The following is an 18,413-nucleotide window of genomic DNA, read 5'->3' as shown; positions in this document are numbered from 1 at the left end:
GGCGGGCCGGGCGGGCGGGCGCCCTGCCCGCGGGACGCGGCGCTGCGCCGGGCCGCTTTCGCCGGCAACCTCTCGGCGCTGCCGTCTCACCTGGTGCCGAGCGGCAGGAGCGTCCGCGTCTTCATCAGCGCCAACCCCGAAGGTAACCGGCCGCCCTCCCCCGCGAGCCCCCGACCCCCGGCGCGGCGTCCCGCGGGGCCGTCCGCTGGCGCCGCGGCGTTTCCGCGGCCTCGGCCCGTCGCTGGTTTGCCCGGGGCGTGCTTGCCGGGAGCGCTTTTTCGAGATATTGCAGGGCAAAACAAATGTGGGGACCCCCCTTCACACACACACCCCCCGGCCCGCGGTGCTGCCGTACGGGSAAGGGGAAGGAGGCGCCCGGGGAAGCCAGCGGTTCTGGGTCGGTGAAGTCGGGACCGGATACTCTGTGCTTGAGATCATTAAGCAACCCGCTACTTAGAAACTATTTTAAAATTTGCCTTTCGATCGGCGGAATTGGGCATGCATTCAGGAGGTGGCACTCCCACCCGTAAGATTTACTTAACTCGTTTAAGTGTATTCCCCCTTGAAGCAAGGAAATGATAAATTAGGCGTTCGCACCTCTGTCCCTGCTGGTCTGCGGGAACGAGCCCGCGGTATTCGCAGTTCTCGCCCGCACCGCCACCCACCACCTCCCCTTCCCCGCGCTCCCGCCCCAGCAGCGCGGTCGCCTTTCTGCGCGAACATCGCAGACCTGAAAATCGTGCTTAAAATGACGAAATAGCCTTAAACAAATACTTACCTGACCACGGGCAGTCGCGCTCGCACAGACTTTAGGCAGTGGCCTGAGGAGCTCCCACACGGCCCGGTCTGCCGAGCTGCCCCCGGCACCGGGCGCCTTCCAGGTCTGCCGCTTCGCTTTTTTAAAAAGCCCWTAGAAGCAGGCATTTAAAATGTTCGTGGTTTATTGCTGCCAGCTAAACAAATGCACRAATAGTGATAATCCGAAGGGTGTTTACTTTGCCCTGAAAGCAAATTGATGTGAATTTTTAGAAGATAAAGCTCTTATTTAGAAATAGATTTCTATCGGTATCACTATACCTGTGGCGCTACTGATGCCTCCATAAGAATGCCATTTATCATCAGGTTAATTYGGTATGTTAATAAATATTTACTAAAATAAGTAACACTGAGCTCATTCTAAAAGTTGGGTTTTAAAGCTATATATATATGTATTYGCAGGCTTTCACCTTAGATTGTTATTTCAAAATTTCAGCCTTAGAAACACAATGCAGTGAAGACACACTACAGAAGACCACAGGGATTAACWCTTATTTCTCATTTCCAAGATTTTATTTGCAACTTTACTTCTATTTTTAGTGTTGAAACAAAACTTCTAATTGACTACCATTTGGATTATCAGAAGGAGCTATCTAAAATCACTAATGGCTACTGAACATTTAGAGAWTCTAAATTCATGATAAACATCTGTAACTGTATTTATCAATGATATCATTGGCATATTATTAACTGCATTTGATATTAAATACATACATACATGTATAAAAATATCTATTGATAAACAGAAAAAGTARCCTACACTGGGATTTAAATACCATCTAGAAAGCTACTTAGAAAAAAAAAACAGTGTGTGCAAAACATCTAGAAGAGCTAAAAGGGCAAGCATTCTGAAAAAAATATATCCATTCTTCCTACTTAATAAACTCTTTAGCATATTTAAGCCCTCAACCACAGTTTGTATTTGCATGATCTAGGCCTTTCTTGTTAAGCTTCAGCATATTAATACAACTGATACCTGTTTTTGGTGCTGAGCAATACTGAAAGGGGCTGCAGGTCCTCTGACTTCCTTTAGTAGAACTGAATACCAATGGGCTGTTCTCCATACACTTCAGGACTATGCTGTCAAAGAAGTTCAGGGTTTTTAATTATGTCTGCAATGTAAAGTACACAAGGTGAAACATCTTCGTATACCTGGAGATGACTGGAGCTTTGGAAACATTAAAGTTGCTTTTTCATTTGAATATAACTGCTTTCCAGTTTCAGTAGATATAAACAATGAGGCATCTTTTAAATAATGCATTTTAGCTAAGAGAGATGGAAAATTTTGCTTTAGATAAATTATCAGTTTTCTMAAGATATTTTTGTTGCTTTAAAGTGATAAGGAAAATAAGTTATACTCTGCTGATTTTAATAAGTGCCTTTACTGCTTCAGGCAGAAATCTGTGGACTATAATAGCATAAATAATGTCATTTTTTCTAAACTTCTACTAATATATGTTAATCAATAGCACCTATTTAGATTCTTCCATTAACATACTCTTCATATTAAATATAACAGGTATAAACTGTCATTATCCTGATCTATGATATCAGTGTTTTATAGATTAAGAACATTCAGATGATTCTTGGTACTGCTTTAAGAAGAAAATTATTTGAGTAGCAAAGTTTGCTATTTCAAGAAATTATGTGGTGGTGTAAGATAGTATTACAAGTCCTAGTAGTAACTGATGCCTTAGTAAGAGTTGGGAATTTGCCTTTTGAAAATGAAATCCTGTGAATTGAAACATACGTTCAAAATTGTGACAATTTAAAATTCTCTTGGCTCCRAAAGCAGGGAAGTTACCCTTTGCTAGTTCTAGTGACGGTGGTATTATTGTTGCCATTACTTAAGACATTGATCGTTTTTACYGCTGCCTGTTGTCTCTGGCAAGGCTGTAATTCATTCAGCAGAGCCAAATGAAGGCATTGCAGAGGAATATTGGCAAAAGGAAGCCCCGCACACAGGCGGCTCCTCTGAAGACGGGATGATAACACCTTTATATAGCAGCCGAGTGGGTTCGGACATGGGTGGCTTGAGCCAGTGTTACCTAAAGCGTAAGTAGGGCTTCAGTTACACCTAGCGCTTCYCCGAGCTTCTTCACAGGATAAAGATGCTCATTTTTCCATCCATCATATGAGCTAAATACTGCTCTTTCTTCTCAGTGCATCATCTCTGAAAGCTTCCTAAGTTCCAACACAGAATTTCTTTTTACTGGATCTTGATAGTAAATACTTGCAAAGCCGATTTTTGGCCATTCAAAACATTTGTTGTATAAACAGGAACAATTATGATGAAATCCCGAACAACTGCTTTAAAAGCCCTTTTTAAAGCAGAAAAGCTATCCTCTTCATGAGTTTTGTTACTCTGATAGTGACTAAAAGTTTCAAATACTAAAGCTATTTGTAAAATTGAAAGGATAACGAGAGATTGCCATAGCTCGTTTGGATTCTCAAAAGTAGCCCATGATCCAAAAAAGTACTCCACCCAAATGTTTACCYAATTGCTTGCTGACAAGCTTTGCTAGATAGATATCTACTGAATTTGGTTATTTTGTCTAGAAAATAAATTTTCTACTAAAATGGGACAATAACAGGAAATCGCATACTTTTCATGGAATTGTTATAATCGCTAGCAARGATACTGAAATCCAATTTTTTAAAAAAGTCTATACAATACTATTTTTGTTGTAATTAATAATCTTAATTAAGAAAACCTATATATACATGTAGGAATACAATATAAAGATCTTCTTCTAATAGAAAATGCTACTGATAATACCACCATTTCAATGCCTCCRTGGTACACAGTATAAATCTAAACTGTACAGCTGAAACTTTATCGATGTCACTTTAGACTGCCCAAGTGAGATTTCCGTGTGCTACACTATTGAATGGGTTTGGGCTTTCTTTAATTATTATACAGTTTTTCAATTTCTTATTTTTCATTGTCATGCGTAATCTAGAACATTGTATTGATTTGTAAAACATTCAATTCTAATTCAGGACAAATGTTTGGTGCCCAGTTTACATTTTGTTGATGATACATAGAGCAAAATTCACACCTGCATTTAGTTTTGTTCACTAGATAGGAATTATTCCTATGAAAGCAGAAGTGGCTCTAAGTGTTTGGAGTTATCTTTCTAGGCTGCTTTGCAGGAATTACATGTATTTACTTTTATGCCTGTTCATGTACATGTGAAAGGAAAAAATAAAATGAGATATGCATTTGTATATGCATTTCTAGTTTATTGCTACTGAACATAAGGGTGGGTAACTCAGATGAAGAATTATACTTGCTTTAATTACAGCRTAATTGCCATTTGTGATGAGAGAAAGGTATRGCTTTACATTCTGTAGCATTTTGGGRTGTACTGTATTTTACTTGAAATGTTGTTTCTCTTAAGGAAAATAGCATTGAGGCAATGCTAATTGGGAAAAATGAATACTGAAAAGCCAGAATAATGCTTAGTTAACTATGGTCCATTTTGTCCTGTCCCATAATACCATATGGTGTCTCTACGTAGATACATTGCTTGAAGGTCTTTTTATAAAGACAATTTTATGTAATCTGGRTGGAATTTTTCCTTAGCTAAAGGAAAACACAGATGTTCAAGTGCATGAAATTGCAAGGGAGGTGTTGCGGAGATGTGGAGACAAATAACTCCAGGACTTTTTTTTATGCTAAGTGTTAGTTGTGGTTACCTAACTTTGTACCTATTTATAGTTTTACATGTCACTCATCACTGCACTGTTTAAAAACTACAAATAAACTATGCTTGAAAAGAAGAACTCAGTAGTTTCAGAGACAAAGTTGAGTATCTCAGCTGAGTTTGAGAGAGCTACGTGGTTCAAGGGTTTGTTTTTGTTGTTGTTTTTTTGGTTGTCCTTAATTTGAATTATCGSTATTTCAGGAAGGCCAGATGTCAAAAGTACTTGCAGTTTATTAGGCTTTGGAAAGAAACTAGCCATTTTCAGTGCYTTGGTGTGAGATTTGCTCTCTTTCCTCTTGGGCCACAGCACCAGTGCAGCTCTTGTTGTGTGGGTGAGTAGGAAGCAGGATGTGAATGCCGTGCAGACCTCCTCGCAACTGCAGCACGAAGTCTCCTGTGGGCTTTACCCTTCCTGCAGTGCAAGGCGGGTAGATGTAAACCACAACCAGTACAGAGAGTTTTTTGCTGAACGAATCCTCAAGCATTTGTTCCCTGTAGAAGAACTGGTCATTTCAGGCCAGGAAGGAGGCTGGGTTGGATTGAAGTTTGTTCTACAGAGCAGCAGTGACTCTGCTGCATGAAAAGAGCCGCTTCATGACCTGCTGCGCTCTTGCTGGGTCCCCAGCTTGTGCGGCTTGGGGCCTGGGCGCCGGATTTGCACTACAGGCACCGACTGTGTGAGTGGAATCACGAAGAAGCTTTTGTTTAATTCATACAAAAAATGGCTCAGCAGATTTTTCATTCACAAAGCAGGATGTGGGCTTGGAGAACAAGCAGTATGACCAAGAGTGTTTTTTTTTTCCAATAAAACAGCAAGCTATTTAATTTGTCGGTTTTGTTCTCTCTTCTCCTTTTTTAGAAAAAAGCAAAATTACCTGAAAGCCAGTCACTTTCCTATTAAGCAGGTCACTTTCCTGTTAAGCAGCATCCAGAATTATCAACTCTAAAAGTCTGGATCAGGTATTTGCCCTATCTGCTTAAAAAGCTGTACTCAAATATAATCCTCAAGACAAACATATTTTTTATTTTTATATATAATATATATATGTGTTTGTGTGTGTATATACATATTTATATGTGTGTGTATATATGTATATACATGTCTTTTTTAATGTATCTATGTGTATATGTGTGTATATACATACATGTATGTTTATATATACACACACACACAAACACACTTGCATTTTATATATTATTTACATACGTATAAAACTCAAGCCACACTTCTGTAGACAATTTTCTAACCTGCTATTAGGGCTTCTTGTGAGAGATGCGTGTTCATGTTCAGAGGGCATCATTCAGAGTTGTACTTCTAGCATTGCTGAAAAACAGCCGGGGCGCACAAAACTGTAGTAGTAATTCAAACTTTTGTTGAATATAGAGAAGTTCAAGTTCTAAGCTTTGTTTAGCACTATTTTAAAGGTAAGCCCTTACAGAGGAGTTGAGATTTTTTTCCAGTAGAAACTTGTAATTGTTCAGGATTGTATGAATCTGCAGCAGTTCATACCCATTTTGATARCACTGAAGAAATGAGCAGAAACTGTAATTCCTTTTCTTGGTTGCCATTGTAACTTTGCCGATGTTGCTTTATCTCTTCAGATGTATTTCCTACTAGATTGATTCCGTATATTTTGGTCTCTCTGTATGTAACATATTTGTGCACASATCTCTTTATTATATGAGAAATACAGAGCAGTCTGGATGCACCTAGAGCACGGGGGTCTGCCCTGTTCTTCTGCCACATGATCACTTTTAATGACACATGAAGAGGAGTTTGAGGCTCCTATTTGCTTGGCACAATTTCTAGGTACAGTGAGGGAATAYGAAAAACATGCAAATTCCATGTCATGTTAACACCTGAAGTAATATGCTGGGTGATGGACAAGAGCAGCACTGAATCGAGTTCGTATCGTGACTCATTCCTGCAGCRAGGTGGGAGACCTAGCGTGAAACGCGGAGCGTTACGGTGCCTTTCCCCGGTCGGCAGGGAGGGCCGGCTTTCCCCGCGCGGTCAGGGACGGCGAGACGAGCTCTCAGCTGAGCAGCAGTCGCCGTGCAGCAAACTAGCACAGATTTCTRAGGCTGTGTTTCAAGGGGACCGCAGGTATTCTGGGGTAGAGTAGCAGAGCCCGCTGCTTGCCTCGCTTAAACCAATTTCATTTGTAGTAGYAGTCACATCGGATCAGTGAATAGCAAAGCGTGCATAACTTGGTGTCCTGTCTAGAGCTTATGCACTGAAATACTACTATGTGGAGGTGTGCGTGCGTTCACAGGTGTGTAAACATACAAGACAAAATCCTATATTAGATTTTAAGTATTGTTTAGAGCTTTTTAATGTTTATTTATTAGAGAAAGAGAACTTTAGATCAAGGGGCTACCGCTCATCTGTTTATAGATATGTGAGTAATACCAAAATGGCATTTTTTTATACGAAAAACTAAATTTCTTTGAATTGTCAGCCGCTGAAATAGTATTTTGAGGTGGTACGCTTTCAGGTTGCCTTAATACATTAGCAATATTTAGCCACCAGTAATTTAGGGTTTTGATAAATTGAAGGTGGTAGATATCATAGATAAATATAATGTAGTCATAGGTAGTCATGTGTAAGGAATACAGAGAAATCTGACAATTTTTTAATATAGGCAATGCTGTTCAAGGCAACTACTTTATCCCCTTGCTGCRATTTTAATTAAAGAAGGATAATAATAGATAGAATTAAAGGACCCAATTAAATCATAGTTATACCAGTGCAACTCCAGAATAACTCCATTGGCCTGATTCTACTTTCATTAGTTTAGGTATTATATCAGAGAGATGTCTTTACCACCAAAATGTTGAGTCAGAAGGGGAGCAGGCCTAAATCCCGGGTAGCTAAAGCAAGGTAGAGTTGAGGCAGCCGTGAGCCCATGCAGAGCACCACGTGCAGCATGCCAGCGGGAGACATGCCATGTGCAACTCTCGTAGGCCACCCGGTCACCCGTTATTATTTGTCTGCCTCTGTATCTAGCCTGTTCGCAAGCCCCTCTATGAGCATCTGTTGATGCCCATTCCTGGAGACAAGATACTATGCCTGATAGACCTTAGGTCTGACCACCTATAGTCAGTCTTATATAGAAGCTGCATCTGGAGAATGAAGTCATCTCTACAGGCCAGGTTTATCAGGCTGTTCAAAATGTACCCAGCGCCAGAAGCTGGAATGACGAGGCAATGGCAGGACTTCCACATCGGACTTAATCCAGAGCCATGCTGTTGCTAAGTATCAGTCATTGAGACAGTCAAATAGGTAAATGGATCAGATTTCAAATTGTCATAGGCTGGAAAATATTATTCTACAAACTTCATATTTATGCAAGCCTTTGTGGTCCTACAACCACTGTCTGTGGTTGTACACCACTRTAACATGTGTCTGTGCTATGATGAAACGCTCTAAAATGTGAATAGAGTCCAGTTTACCATACTAGCGATTGCCGACTTTCACAGTCTCCGCTTTACAGATCTCTGCCTTTGCCTTTCAACTCTTGTTATCCTTGCTGAGTCAGGTATCCTTGCTAAGACATGGAGTTACTAGAATGTGTGAATGATWCTTAGAAATACCATTTGTAAAATTATTACTTGGAGTCTCTAACTGGTTGCATTTTACAAGATGTAATCAAATGAGAATAAATGGCCAAGAGCCCTATTTGGACAGCCTTAGTTCCAGATAACTCTCCAACCTGTAGTGTTTTGTATTAGCCGAACAACTCTGAAGGCTGGACCCTTTGATGTGTTCATGTTATTAAAAAGCACTTGCACTTAGAAGCTACAGCACTTATTTTGTGTAAGTACAGAAATAGATATTCAGAAGCATACAAAAGTGCAAATTTAGACATTTTTGCCAAAATGGATGGCTAGTAAGAACTGTAAATATACCCTACAAACCCTTTTGAGTACAATGTTCTAAGTGTGTACTATCTATTTATTTATATTGTGRTACAAGATCGATGGTTGGCCATGCGAGGTAGGAGGAAACGGTTGGCATTTAGAGCATCTGTAACTGAAGCCCTGGCACTGCCTGAGCTTACATTTAACATTCATTCACAAGTGGTCTCACTCACTAGCTTTGATTAGACTGAAGAGTACTATTAAATGATTGAGAACCATCAAATAACCGCATGGGCTTAATACTTTTAGGTGAGAGAGGTTGTCCACACTTGTGGAGTTGTGCACACTAGTTATTACAGCGAAGGTAAACAAGAAGCAAGCGCGCCGAGATGGACATAGCGAGTCCAGCCGAAGGAGCGCTCAGCCCAATATTCTTTCTCTGACACCGGCAGTTGCAGATGCGTAAGGAGAGAATATGAGATCAGGACAAGCAGCCTATCTCCCAGCTTCCAGCAGCTTGTGGGCTAGGGTCTTCCCTGGCCAAAGGTTATCTCTGTGTTTAGTAATCTGTGAGGTACTTTTCTTCCATGAATTGCTTTGCTCCTGGGTCAGTGATCTTGGTATTTGTAACAACCTTTGAAATTTTGAAACAGACTGTTGCTCAGTGAAGTGTCTAATTGTGTTCAATTACTCAAATTTAGATCCTGCTAACTTCAGTGGGTATTTTGTATGAACAAGACCAAGCAGATTCAGCAAAGAAGAGATCTCAAAAAGCAAAAGTGGAAATACCTGTGGAGGAGGGGTGCCCAAAAGCCAGTCCGCCTAGCAGAATAAGCATATCCGAGAACAGTCAGTGCGACGATCCATTTTAGTCCATCTGTATATGGAAAGGGAGGTTACGGTGAAGGACTCGTTGCCTGAATGTTCTTATTACCTGGGGATTGTTAAAATGGAGCCACTCTAAGAAGTAAACAAGGAAAAGACCGTCAAAGACAGTAATCTGGGAAGGGGGGTTATAACTAAGAGTGCTCCGCACCCGCCTGTGCCAGCATCGCGTAGCTAGAGGACCCTGACAAGCAGCAGCTCTAAGCCTCACTGTCAAAAACCCAACGTAACAGAGCAAAACTGAGTTATTTGTTTTCAAGAAAATATCTATTTCTCTTCTTCATTTTCCACTCTGTAGTAAGTACATACCGTATCTGAGATATCAAAACCAGTGAGCAGTAAGTGTTGATTCCTCTTTAGCTCTCAGATAGATTTCTTTCCAGTAGTCACCGCTAAATAATAGGGCAATGACAAAATAATAATACTGTTTGATAATGGTCTTGATTTACTTACATATATATTGGATTATATTTAAATGTGATGAAGATTTATGCGATACTGTTGAAGCAAGTTACTGAAGCATTCCTGTTTGTTATCCCTAATTTGGCCTATCAAGACCATAGCAAAGTTTGTATGATGATTTACTTTGAAATACATGTCATTCGGTACCATGAGAATATGGAGGATTAAGCAATCTGTAGTGAGCAAAATGAGTTCAAATTGAATCAAATAACATGCAATTTAAACCAGGCATATCAGGCTAAAGCAGAGGTCTGAGGAGTATTTCACTGGGCTATTACTGTTTTGCAAGAAGTAGGCTAGAAGGGACCTCCAGAGGCCTTTTAATCTGTCTTCCTGCCTGAAGCAGGATCAGATACTCTTGTGCCAATCCTGATAGAAGTTTCTCTAACTCTTAATCTTATTTAGACTCTCAGTTAATAAAAAAATAAATTAAAAAATACACAGGAAAATAGGTAGTGCAACGTACTGCCCTCATCTGTCTTCCTTGGCACTACGACAGCTCGCAGCAACCCATACAGATGCAAAATAAACTCACTGGTCAATAAAAAACAAACAGAAAACATGAGTGGAAATTTCCTTGCTGAGAATGAGTTTCAGTAACTTTCACTTGTTAATGTCATTGTTCATAAATTTCTCAAACAGTTTCTGGCTCTTCATCATTTTACCATGTCAGGAAGTCAATCTGTGCAGCCAAACATAACATGGATAATATAAAGCAATAAACTCCCATACAGATTATTTTACTAGAGATGTTATGTCCTGCAGTGGACTGCTTGTTTCAGGCAGAGCTTTCCTGCAACTGGGGCGTTTATGAAATCTCTGGTTTCTTTAGCATCTGGTAACATAGGCTCATGTTACAGCTTTTCCTTTGATATGTTCGATTAGAAAGGGAAGGGGGACACTCATTTACGATATTTCTTTCATTTAACTGGTGATCTATTCTTGCATAGAATTTTTGTTGTATTTGACATCAATATCATTCTGCCTGATCTGTTTAACATCAGTCAATGAGTTACAATGTTTCTCAAGATAAGAGAAAACACATGTAGACTCATGAACACAGATCACCTTCCTTTAGAAAACAGCTAAAAATGCCTCAGTATCCATAACAATCTCCTTACAGCCCACTCATTTTAATTATGAATTTTATTTTTTATACTTTCTATAATCAACCATGTATAATACTATATAATACTATTGAAGTCCTTTCCCCATGGCTGATGTATTATCTAGTGTGAATACCAGTGCAGCCAGCTCCTCATAGTCATTATGTAAATTCAAAATCATTTTCAATAAAGCAAACGATCCCCAGTTGTGGGCTCAATTCTGTTTAACTCTGTGTAGGTATGGAAGGTACGAGATGACTTGTGCATGTTTTTATCTATTCYGTGGTCAAGGGAAAGAGGCACTCACAGGCTTTGAGAAGGACTGATGGTGTCTGGCAGTGCTAGAAATGGAAATTAAGCCCATCCTTTCAACCATCTTCTACACTGCTGTAGAGAGTATAGCATCATAAAAGATCTTTACCCTCTTCTAAAGTTCATTGTAGCTCATTGGATAACACCCATCAAAATTTCCTGGCCAGAGAAATTCAGTTTGAATACACTGGTGCACTTCTGAAGACTAACTACTGGGCTTCATTCAAAAATCATTGTATTTATAATGGTTTTCCTGTCTGCTTTAAAGGAGCTTTGGATTAGCATGCTCTTATTTTGTCTTTCTACTTGCTTCTACTGGGATCATTAGTTTATGGAAWTGCTTTCTGCATGCAGAATATAAAATTTATGTACACACAATTTTGACACAAAGGGGCTTAACAGAGAACTTGAATTTGCCTTCTATGATATACAGAACGTACTGTACGACATTCGTATTACATTACTGTGAGGATGTTATACTACGGGCACGAAGCCAGCATGCTGGTTAGACGTGACTGTCAGTGTGCCTTTTTAATGTCCCATTTACCTACTGTAAACAAGAGTGTAGTGAAAAATTCACACTTTGGGTACTTCTAAATCCACTCTGTAAGAATAATAGTTAATATTTGTATTATTTTTGTGGAAATAAAAGGAAAGAGTTGGGGAGAATAGCTAAAGTCCTTTGAAAGTAGTAGTTTGGAAGACATCCTGCAATTCAGTCACTGATTAATCAACATGGTATGCCAGTTCTGGAAAAATCTTCAAATGTTATTTTCTGCATAGCACCTGTGAAAGGTATTTATTTGTGAAAAATACTTCACTGTTTCAAATTCCCCTGCTTTCCAGAAGGAGCAAGTGGTTAGTACATACATTGCCTTTTTCAATTTCTAAATCCCCAAGAGGGATAAACTGTAAACTTACTATTCCCTTAGTTGACTATATATAGTATATCACATACCAAGTGTGATTAGCAAGCAGAAGAAATTAATTAGAAGTCAGGAGAAAATAAAACAAAATCTAGAAAAATCAATTCATCAAGTATATTGGACTCAAAAAGCAGAAACATTAGAAATTTTATTTTTAAAAATAGCCTTTTCAGCTAGATCATACTATCTTACAGAAAAAAAATGTTACATGAATGAATAGAATTAGAAAGGGTTAGGCAGCAGGGAGGTACGATAAATCACTCTCTTACATGTCAATCACTGTTTTCCTCGCAGACAAGACATGATCCATCAAAGCAAGCCAGTTTTATCTGTTATTTAGTCTGGCTTAAAGCTTTTAGTTCCGACTCCATCCAGAACTCTCTGTTGTGTTTTAAAACCTGTTGTACTGCAGTACCTGAGAGTGGGTGGTTATAGCCAGCTTGACTGTAGRTGTATGCAATAATTGTATAAATAATCAATTGGGAGTCTCTTACTTAGAGAAGGCATGGTTGAATTTCTGGCATCCCTCCCTCGCACAGTCCTGTTGTCCTGGGCTTAATGCCCTGTTGTAGCTGCTCTCCATTGCAGGCAGTGTCATTTCATCCTTTCATCTCTGAAAATGAACGTACTCATGGATAAGAGCCTCTCACTTCTTCGTGGTATGTCTCCGCTCACCCGCGAGTGTCCGGCCTAGGGCCGTTTCATCTCCTGCGAGAAGGCTTCAGGTCTCTCCCCTGATGCCCATGCACTAGGCTACGCTAATTCTGTTCATTGGTTAGACTTCTCCAGCAGCTCCCACTGACTTCAGCAATTTTGTACTGTCCCAAAACATGGCCAGTTTCCTCCAAAATCAGGGGAAAATAAGACTTTGGTGACTAAAGAACTTAAGTAGAAAGTTCAGAGAACAGAAGGGCAACTTTGCATTAGAGCAGATCATGTTTGCAAAACTCCTGCGGTGCTGCCAGATTTAAAGCCACACGGGATTATTTATTGGAATTTCTTCGGAATTAGGTGTATTTAATGGACCTGTACTGAGCTACGGTTCATCTGCAGTACGTTTTTCATATGACTTCCTTATTTCAGCAACCCWTATGTTGACAGATTTAATAATTACTTTTCTTTCATCATTAACTATGATGCGCAGTGAAATACATGTGTGGTTTTATGAGCCTTACTTGCTTTTCACTTATTTTTTATGGCTCTCCTCTGTTTTATGTCTTCTCAAAGCCTATAGCATACTGTTTGTTTGCTCCCAACACTTGAATCTGCAGCTTAGTTAGGAGACAAAATGTCTGTGACATCCTGTTGTTTTATTGATTGTCACTGAGTCATTGCCTTCAGCACTTTAGTAACATACCCTGATTGTTCCCTTTCTTTTTTCTCATATTATCAGCAAAAATGGTAAAACTACTGCAGTACACACAATTTAATTGTTAAAAAGTTTTCTCATTTTTGTACAGCCTTTTTTTCCCTGTTTTTAGGTAATTACATGCATTTTTGAAATGTAAGTTGATACTACTAAATGAATTAGTAGGATTTTTGCACATATCTTTGTTATTGCATTGGTTCTTTCTAAGTCTTATGTTAAGCRTTTTTTCACAGCTCACCCATAATTCCTCTTCTGTATCTCACAAGAACTTTTTCTTTCACATTAATTTTGATTATAGTTGCAAATTCTTGTGCTTGCAGGCTTTGCTGTTTGGCAGTGCTTAGTTGTAATAAGCTTTGGTGTTCTGCAGAGGTAATTTTGAGACTTAATTTTGGAGTCTCTAAATGTGCTGTGTCTTCAGTTTCTCCTGTCACATCATTTAATTGTATGACAGTAATTGTTTGTAAATTGTCATGTTTCCAAGAGCCTTTCTCGGTTTTCTTTATTAAATGAAAGTATTACATTTTATTGAATTCTTCCACTTGTGCAGTTTGCAAAACACAAAATTCTCCCTCCTGTAGGGCTTCTGCCTTCAACCCATGATGTTGCTAAAGCACCAACTGCGCATTTGCATGACTGTTGGCCACAAACCATAGCCAAGGCATGCAAAGACGCTTAGGCTGCCAAGTTGCAATCTAGGGACCATTTGCAGGACTGGGAAAGTGCTCCAAGCCAACTTAGCTCTTTTTTTCCCTTTAAGAACACCTACATATGAGGGTGGCTATGTCCCTGGGGGGCAACGTCAGATTATAGTTGTAWCTATACTTTATGAGATAAAATTCTGCTTCAGAGTACTCAGCAGTGCCATACCCATTAGATTGAATGAGCATTTAGTATTCATGTGTTCATTCTTTATGGACTGAAGGATTTAATCCAAACCCTATGGAAGGTACTGGGTTTCAGTTTGTGCCACAAATACTTCATTTAAAACCCACCAAAGTTAACACAGCTTTCCATTAACTTCACTGAGCTTTGGATCAGACGCCAAAGTTGTTCCTTGTAAGCATGTTATATGTGTAATAGAACTTTCAGAAACCAACATTTGTTTTAAAATGAGAATACAGTTCTGTATACAAGAAAATCAATGTATTTGTTGAAAGTCTGCTGATATTTGGATATAGGAATTTCTTTTCCCTTCTGCCATGTCAGTTTTGAGATTTCTTCTAAATTCTGTATTTTAACAACAGTCTTGACCCTTTTGTATTTTTTAGATGCCTCATTTTTTTATGTATATAAATGGACAGCTAGGTGTTATTTTTAAGCCAATAGATAGTACTGGTTAATCATATTAACAGCCAAGATACAGAGTATTTTATAAATAAGGCTGTCACTGTGAAATGCACCTAGCTATTAAAAAYTGTAATTAAAAAATTTTATAGGTACATGTTCTATGTATGTTGTTTTAAATTTGCCGTCTTACAGAACTGACAGTGGGGAATATTTCAGAGAAATAAATATTTATGTTTTTTTAAATTGTRCCTTACTTTAGATATTGTTTGCTCTTGGGCAAAAAGGAGAAGCTAATTGCTGCTACTAGAAGTGTTAGGCTTATAATTATGTGCTATGCTTTGACTCCTGCCTCGGGTAGTTATGTTTTTTGTTTTGAAAACATTTTGTTTAAATGTTCCGAAGTAGCTTAGACATTTGTAGTCACATCCTATCATTTCCACACAACTGAGAGACATACATCCGGGTTACTTGCTATTTTAATGATATTTTACATTACTTTTATTGATTTTTCATGCCAGGCAGCCATTCTTTGGGCTCAGATGCTCATTCCATGGGTTTCTTGTAAGAACTGATGAGGTTGAGGAGAGCAAGATGCCAGCAATGTTGCCATATAAAAGCCCAGTGGCTAGAGTGCTAGTGTAGGAGCTGAAAGCCCGGTGACTGCGGCCATCCTTACTGCAGCAGCCCATGGGTTGTGCACATCCCAGGAGATAACGCCAGCCTGCAGGCTGGAGCAGGACAAGCAGCTGTGTGCAGCATCACGGAAGTGCCGTCGTGTTTTTGCCAATCGGGATTTATTTGGAGAATCACAAATCAGTTGAGGTGGGGTTTTTTAGTTTAATTARTGAATGGCCCATAGGCTGTCCAGCTTCTCATGTGCCTTCTTGAAGGGTCAGCAGAGACCTGAAAGTTCGCRGTGTTGTTTGGGAAAAGGATGTGGAAGAAATAACCTAGACTAATCTGGCCCCTTTCCAGTCARTCCAAGAAAGAGTCTTAGGGACCTTTTGCTGCTTTCCAGTGCTCGCTATTTACAGAAGTCCCAAGGGAATAAAGTGACAACACAGCAGCCCTCTTTCGAGTTAATTTTCTAGGAACTSAAGGGTACTAGGTAGCACAAGTTATTTTTCCCTCTCTTACTAGTTACCTGATCCAAACTTGATGTTTGTGAAGTGCTCCAGGATTCTCAGATGAAAGGCACTATAGAAATGCAAATGACTTACTATTACAGTATTATTTGCAAAGACAAGGTTTCCATAATATTTAAGGACATTAATTTCCTATTGCTATTCAAAGCTCTTGGTAACAGAGGTGATACACAATGCTATTGTGCAGTATTAGTTTTAAAAAGCAGCTCAAAAGGGATAATTTTGTTGCTGAATAGTCTTATGTGACAAGAACATATTAGCATTAAGAGGTTGGCAGCCGTTTCCTTACTTGGTATTGCTGCTAAGTAATTTTTAACCTTATTTGCATTATATCCTTAGGTAATTCAAGTACAGAAGGTCTCACTGCGATTTACAGGCAATGATTAAATACTCACAATTTTTTAATACTGTACCACTTCAAAAATTTCCTGTGACAAGAATCTGTCCTGCCCATCCAGCAAAGCTAAGCATTCAGAGTGCTTACGTAGAGGAAGCAAACAGATAGGAATCTTGGTGCAGATGCATTGAGGACTGGATTAGAAGATGTTCTGTGCTCATCCAGGGCCACAGACTTCAGCAGTTGCACAGGAGGCTCCACAGAATCACAAAACTGGTAAGGTTGGAAGGGACCTCTGGAGATCATCTAGTCCAACCTCCCTGCTCAGCASGGTCACCTAGAGCACGTTAGACAGGGTTGCATCCAGGCMGGCCTTGAAGATCTCCAGAGAAGGAGACTCCACAACCTCTCTGGGCAGCCTGKTCCAGTGCTCYGTCACTYTCACAGTGAAGAAATTCCCCCTCGCGTTCAGGCGGAACTTCCTGTGCTTCAATTTCTGCCCATGTTGTGCTATAGTGGACGTAGCTTAGGTGTGTTTAATGGGAGACTAAGCCAGCAAAGAAGGGGTCAGCTGTGAAAGAGGTGAGGGCAGGACCCCAGCAAGCTTCTGTGCTCATCYAGTGCAAAACAGTGGAAAACCAAGCACAGAAGAGTGATACAGAAATTGTTGAAATGGAGCAGCTCTTTCCTGGGTGATTGGCTGCAGTTACAACCTGCAGGTAGCTCTGTGACCCTGGGCGAAATTTGTTTCTATGATTCCAGCTGCAAGGGCAGTTTGGAGATTGATTTTTTTCCTTCCTCTTCGTTCTCAGCGTTGGTTCTCCCAGGTTGAGCTGCTGCCTCACCCTGTTACGTCAGGCATCGTTTTTCCCGCTGCCTCCTGCAAGCCGGGAAATGCAAAAATCCCCAGTCAGTCAGCCTGTGGCAGTGCAAAGACCCTCCTCACCTTGGACCTTCCCCACCGCAGGGCCTGAGCTGGAGCTGTGCTGGGGTGAGGTTACTCGCCAGAGTCGTGCTTCCCGGCTGGACGCCCTGCGGGGCTCACGCGGCGTGTCTGCAGCTCACGCGCGGGAGACGGCCAGTGCCAGCGCTGCCGCGACCTCGGCCCGTCTGGCGGCCAGGGAGAGGAGACCCTGCGTCCTCTGCGTCCCCAGGGCAGCGAAACTCGTGCTTGAAAACATGTAACCCCCCGAGGGCTTCCGCGTTAGCTCTTGCTGTTCGTTTGCATATACTTTTTGAAATTTTCTTCAGTTGGGCTGTTTTCCATGACTTTTTTAATCCCAGAGATGAATGTTTTGGCAACTGTGAGTAAATACACATCATCTGTTTACTAATACAAGAACTTTCCCTATTAAAAATAAAAGAAGGAACTTTAATAACAAAACAGCTTGTGTTTGAAGGTCAGCCTTTGGCATGGAAATAGTTCACTGAGAAGCAGTACTCCGGAGCGTTCGCATGAAAGCTGGCAGTGATTTGACTGAGCTACAGCAGCGGTAATGTTGAAACAGTGTTTGCCAGCTGTTGGGCAGGAAGATAGGTCCCATGGGTATATATGGCTAATTCGGTTCTGTCCTCAGCTTCATCCTGGAGTTATATGGCGAGAAGGAGAGCTCGGATGGCATTTTGGATCAATTTAATACACCTTTTCAAAGAGAGGTATCTGGTGTCTCCCAGCCTGATCCACAGCCTACTGCTGTCGGCTGTCGCTTTCCATTGCCTGTAGTGGACTTTGCGTCAGGCCTTGATTGAAGCCAGGCAGTTTGCAAGGCTGCACAGTGCTGTGTGCAGCCGGAGCTGATCTAAAACCCCACACCCACCAAAGCAGGTGGGTACGCACTTTCTTTCCCCCCACAAAGCCCCGGATAATGCGCAATCGCGCTGCCTTCCTTGTGTTGACACCAGGACCCCGGGGCTGCGCAGCAAGTCAGAGGAGCCTGTCTTCTAGCCGAAACTAATCAAGGAAAAAAAAATGATTTTCAGAGCATCTCTGTAATCACTGGCACTGAGACAAGTCGGAGGTAACACTAGCTGAGGCAGAGGGCCAGGAGGCAGGACCTGCTTCTGGTGATAATGTGGTCAGGACTGGCTTATGACAGTAGTCAGGGAAGATGTATCACTTGCAAGAAAGCTGTGCATTCAGCAAGCCACTGTCTTAGGACTGTCTTTTTTTTTTTTTTTTTTTTTTTTTTTT

The 18,413-nt window shown here is 40.6% G+C and overlaps 1 protein-coding gene across 1 annotated transcript in view; it reads left to right on the top strand.

Moving 5' to 3' along the window:
- Window positions 1–15: 15 nt before the first annotated feature.
- NWD2 (NACHT and WD repeat domain containing 2) overlaps window positions 16–18,413 on the top strand; it is a gene marked incomplete at its 5' end in the record, with an annotated part of 52,306 nt that continues 33,908 nt past the window's right edge. Inside the window, one exon of the mRNA XM_085322683.1 lies at window positions 16–142. Within this exon, the coding sequence (XP_085178809.1) occupies window positions 16–142 (127 nt within the window). The remainder of the gene's footprint in view (window positions 143–18,413) is intronic.

The sequence above is a fragment of the Rhea americana genome, unplaced genomic scaffold, assembly GCF_003343005.1.
Source record: "Rhea americana isolate MKP2758 unplaced genomic scaffold, rheAme1 scaffold_8, whole genome shotgun sequence".
NCBI classification, from domain to species: domain Eukaryota; kingdom Metazoa; phylum Chordata; class Aves; order Rheiformes; family Rheidae; genus Rhea; species Rhea americana.
Note: the sequence above shows the minus strand (reverse complement) of the source record. Positions and strands in the feature narration are given on the sequence as shown.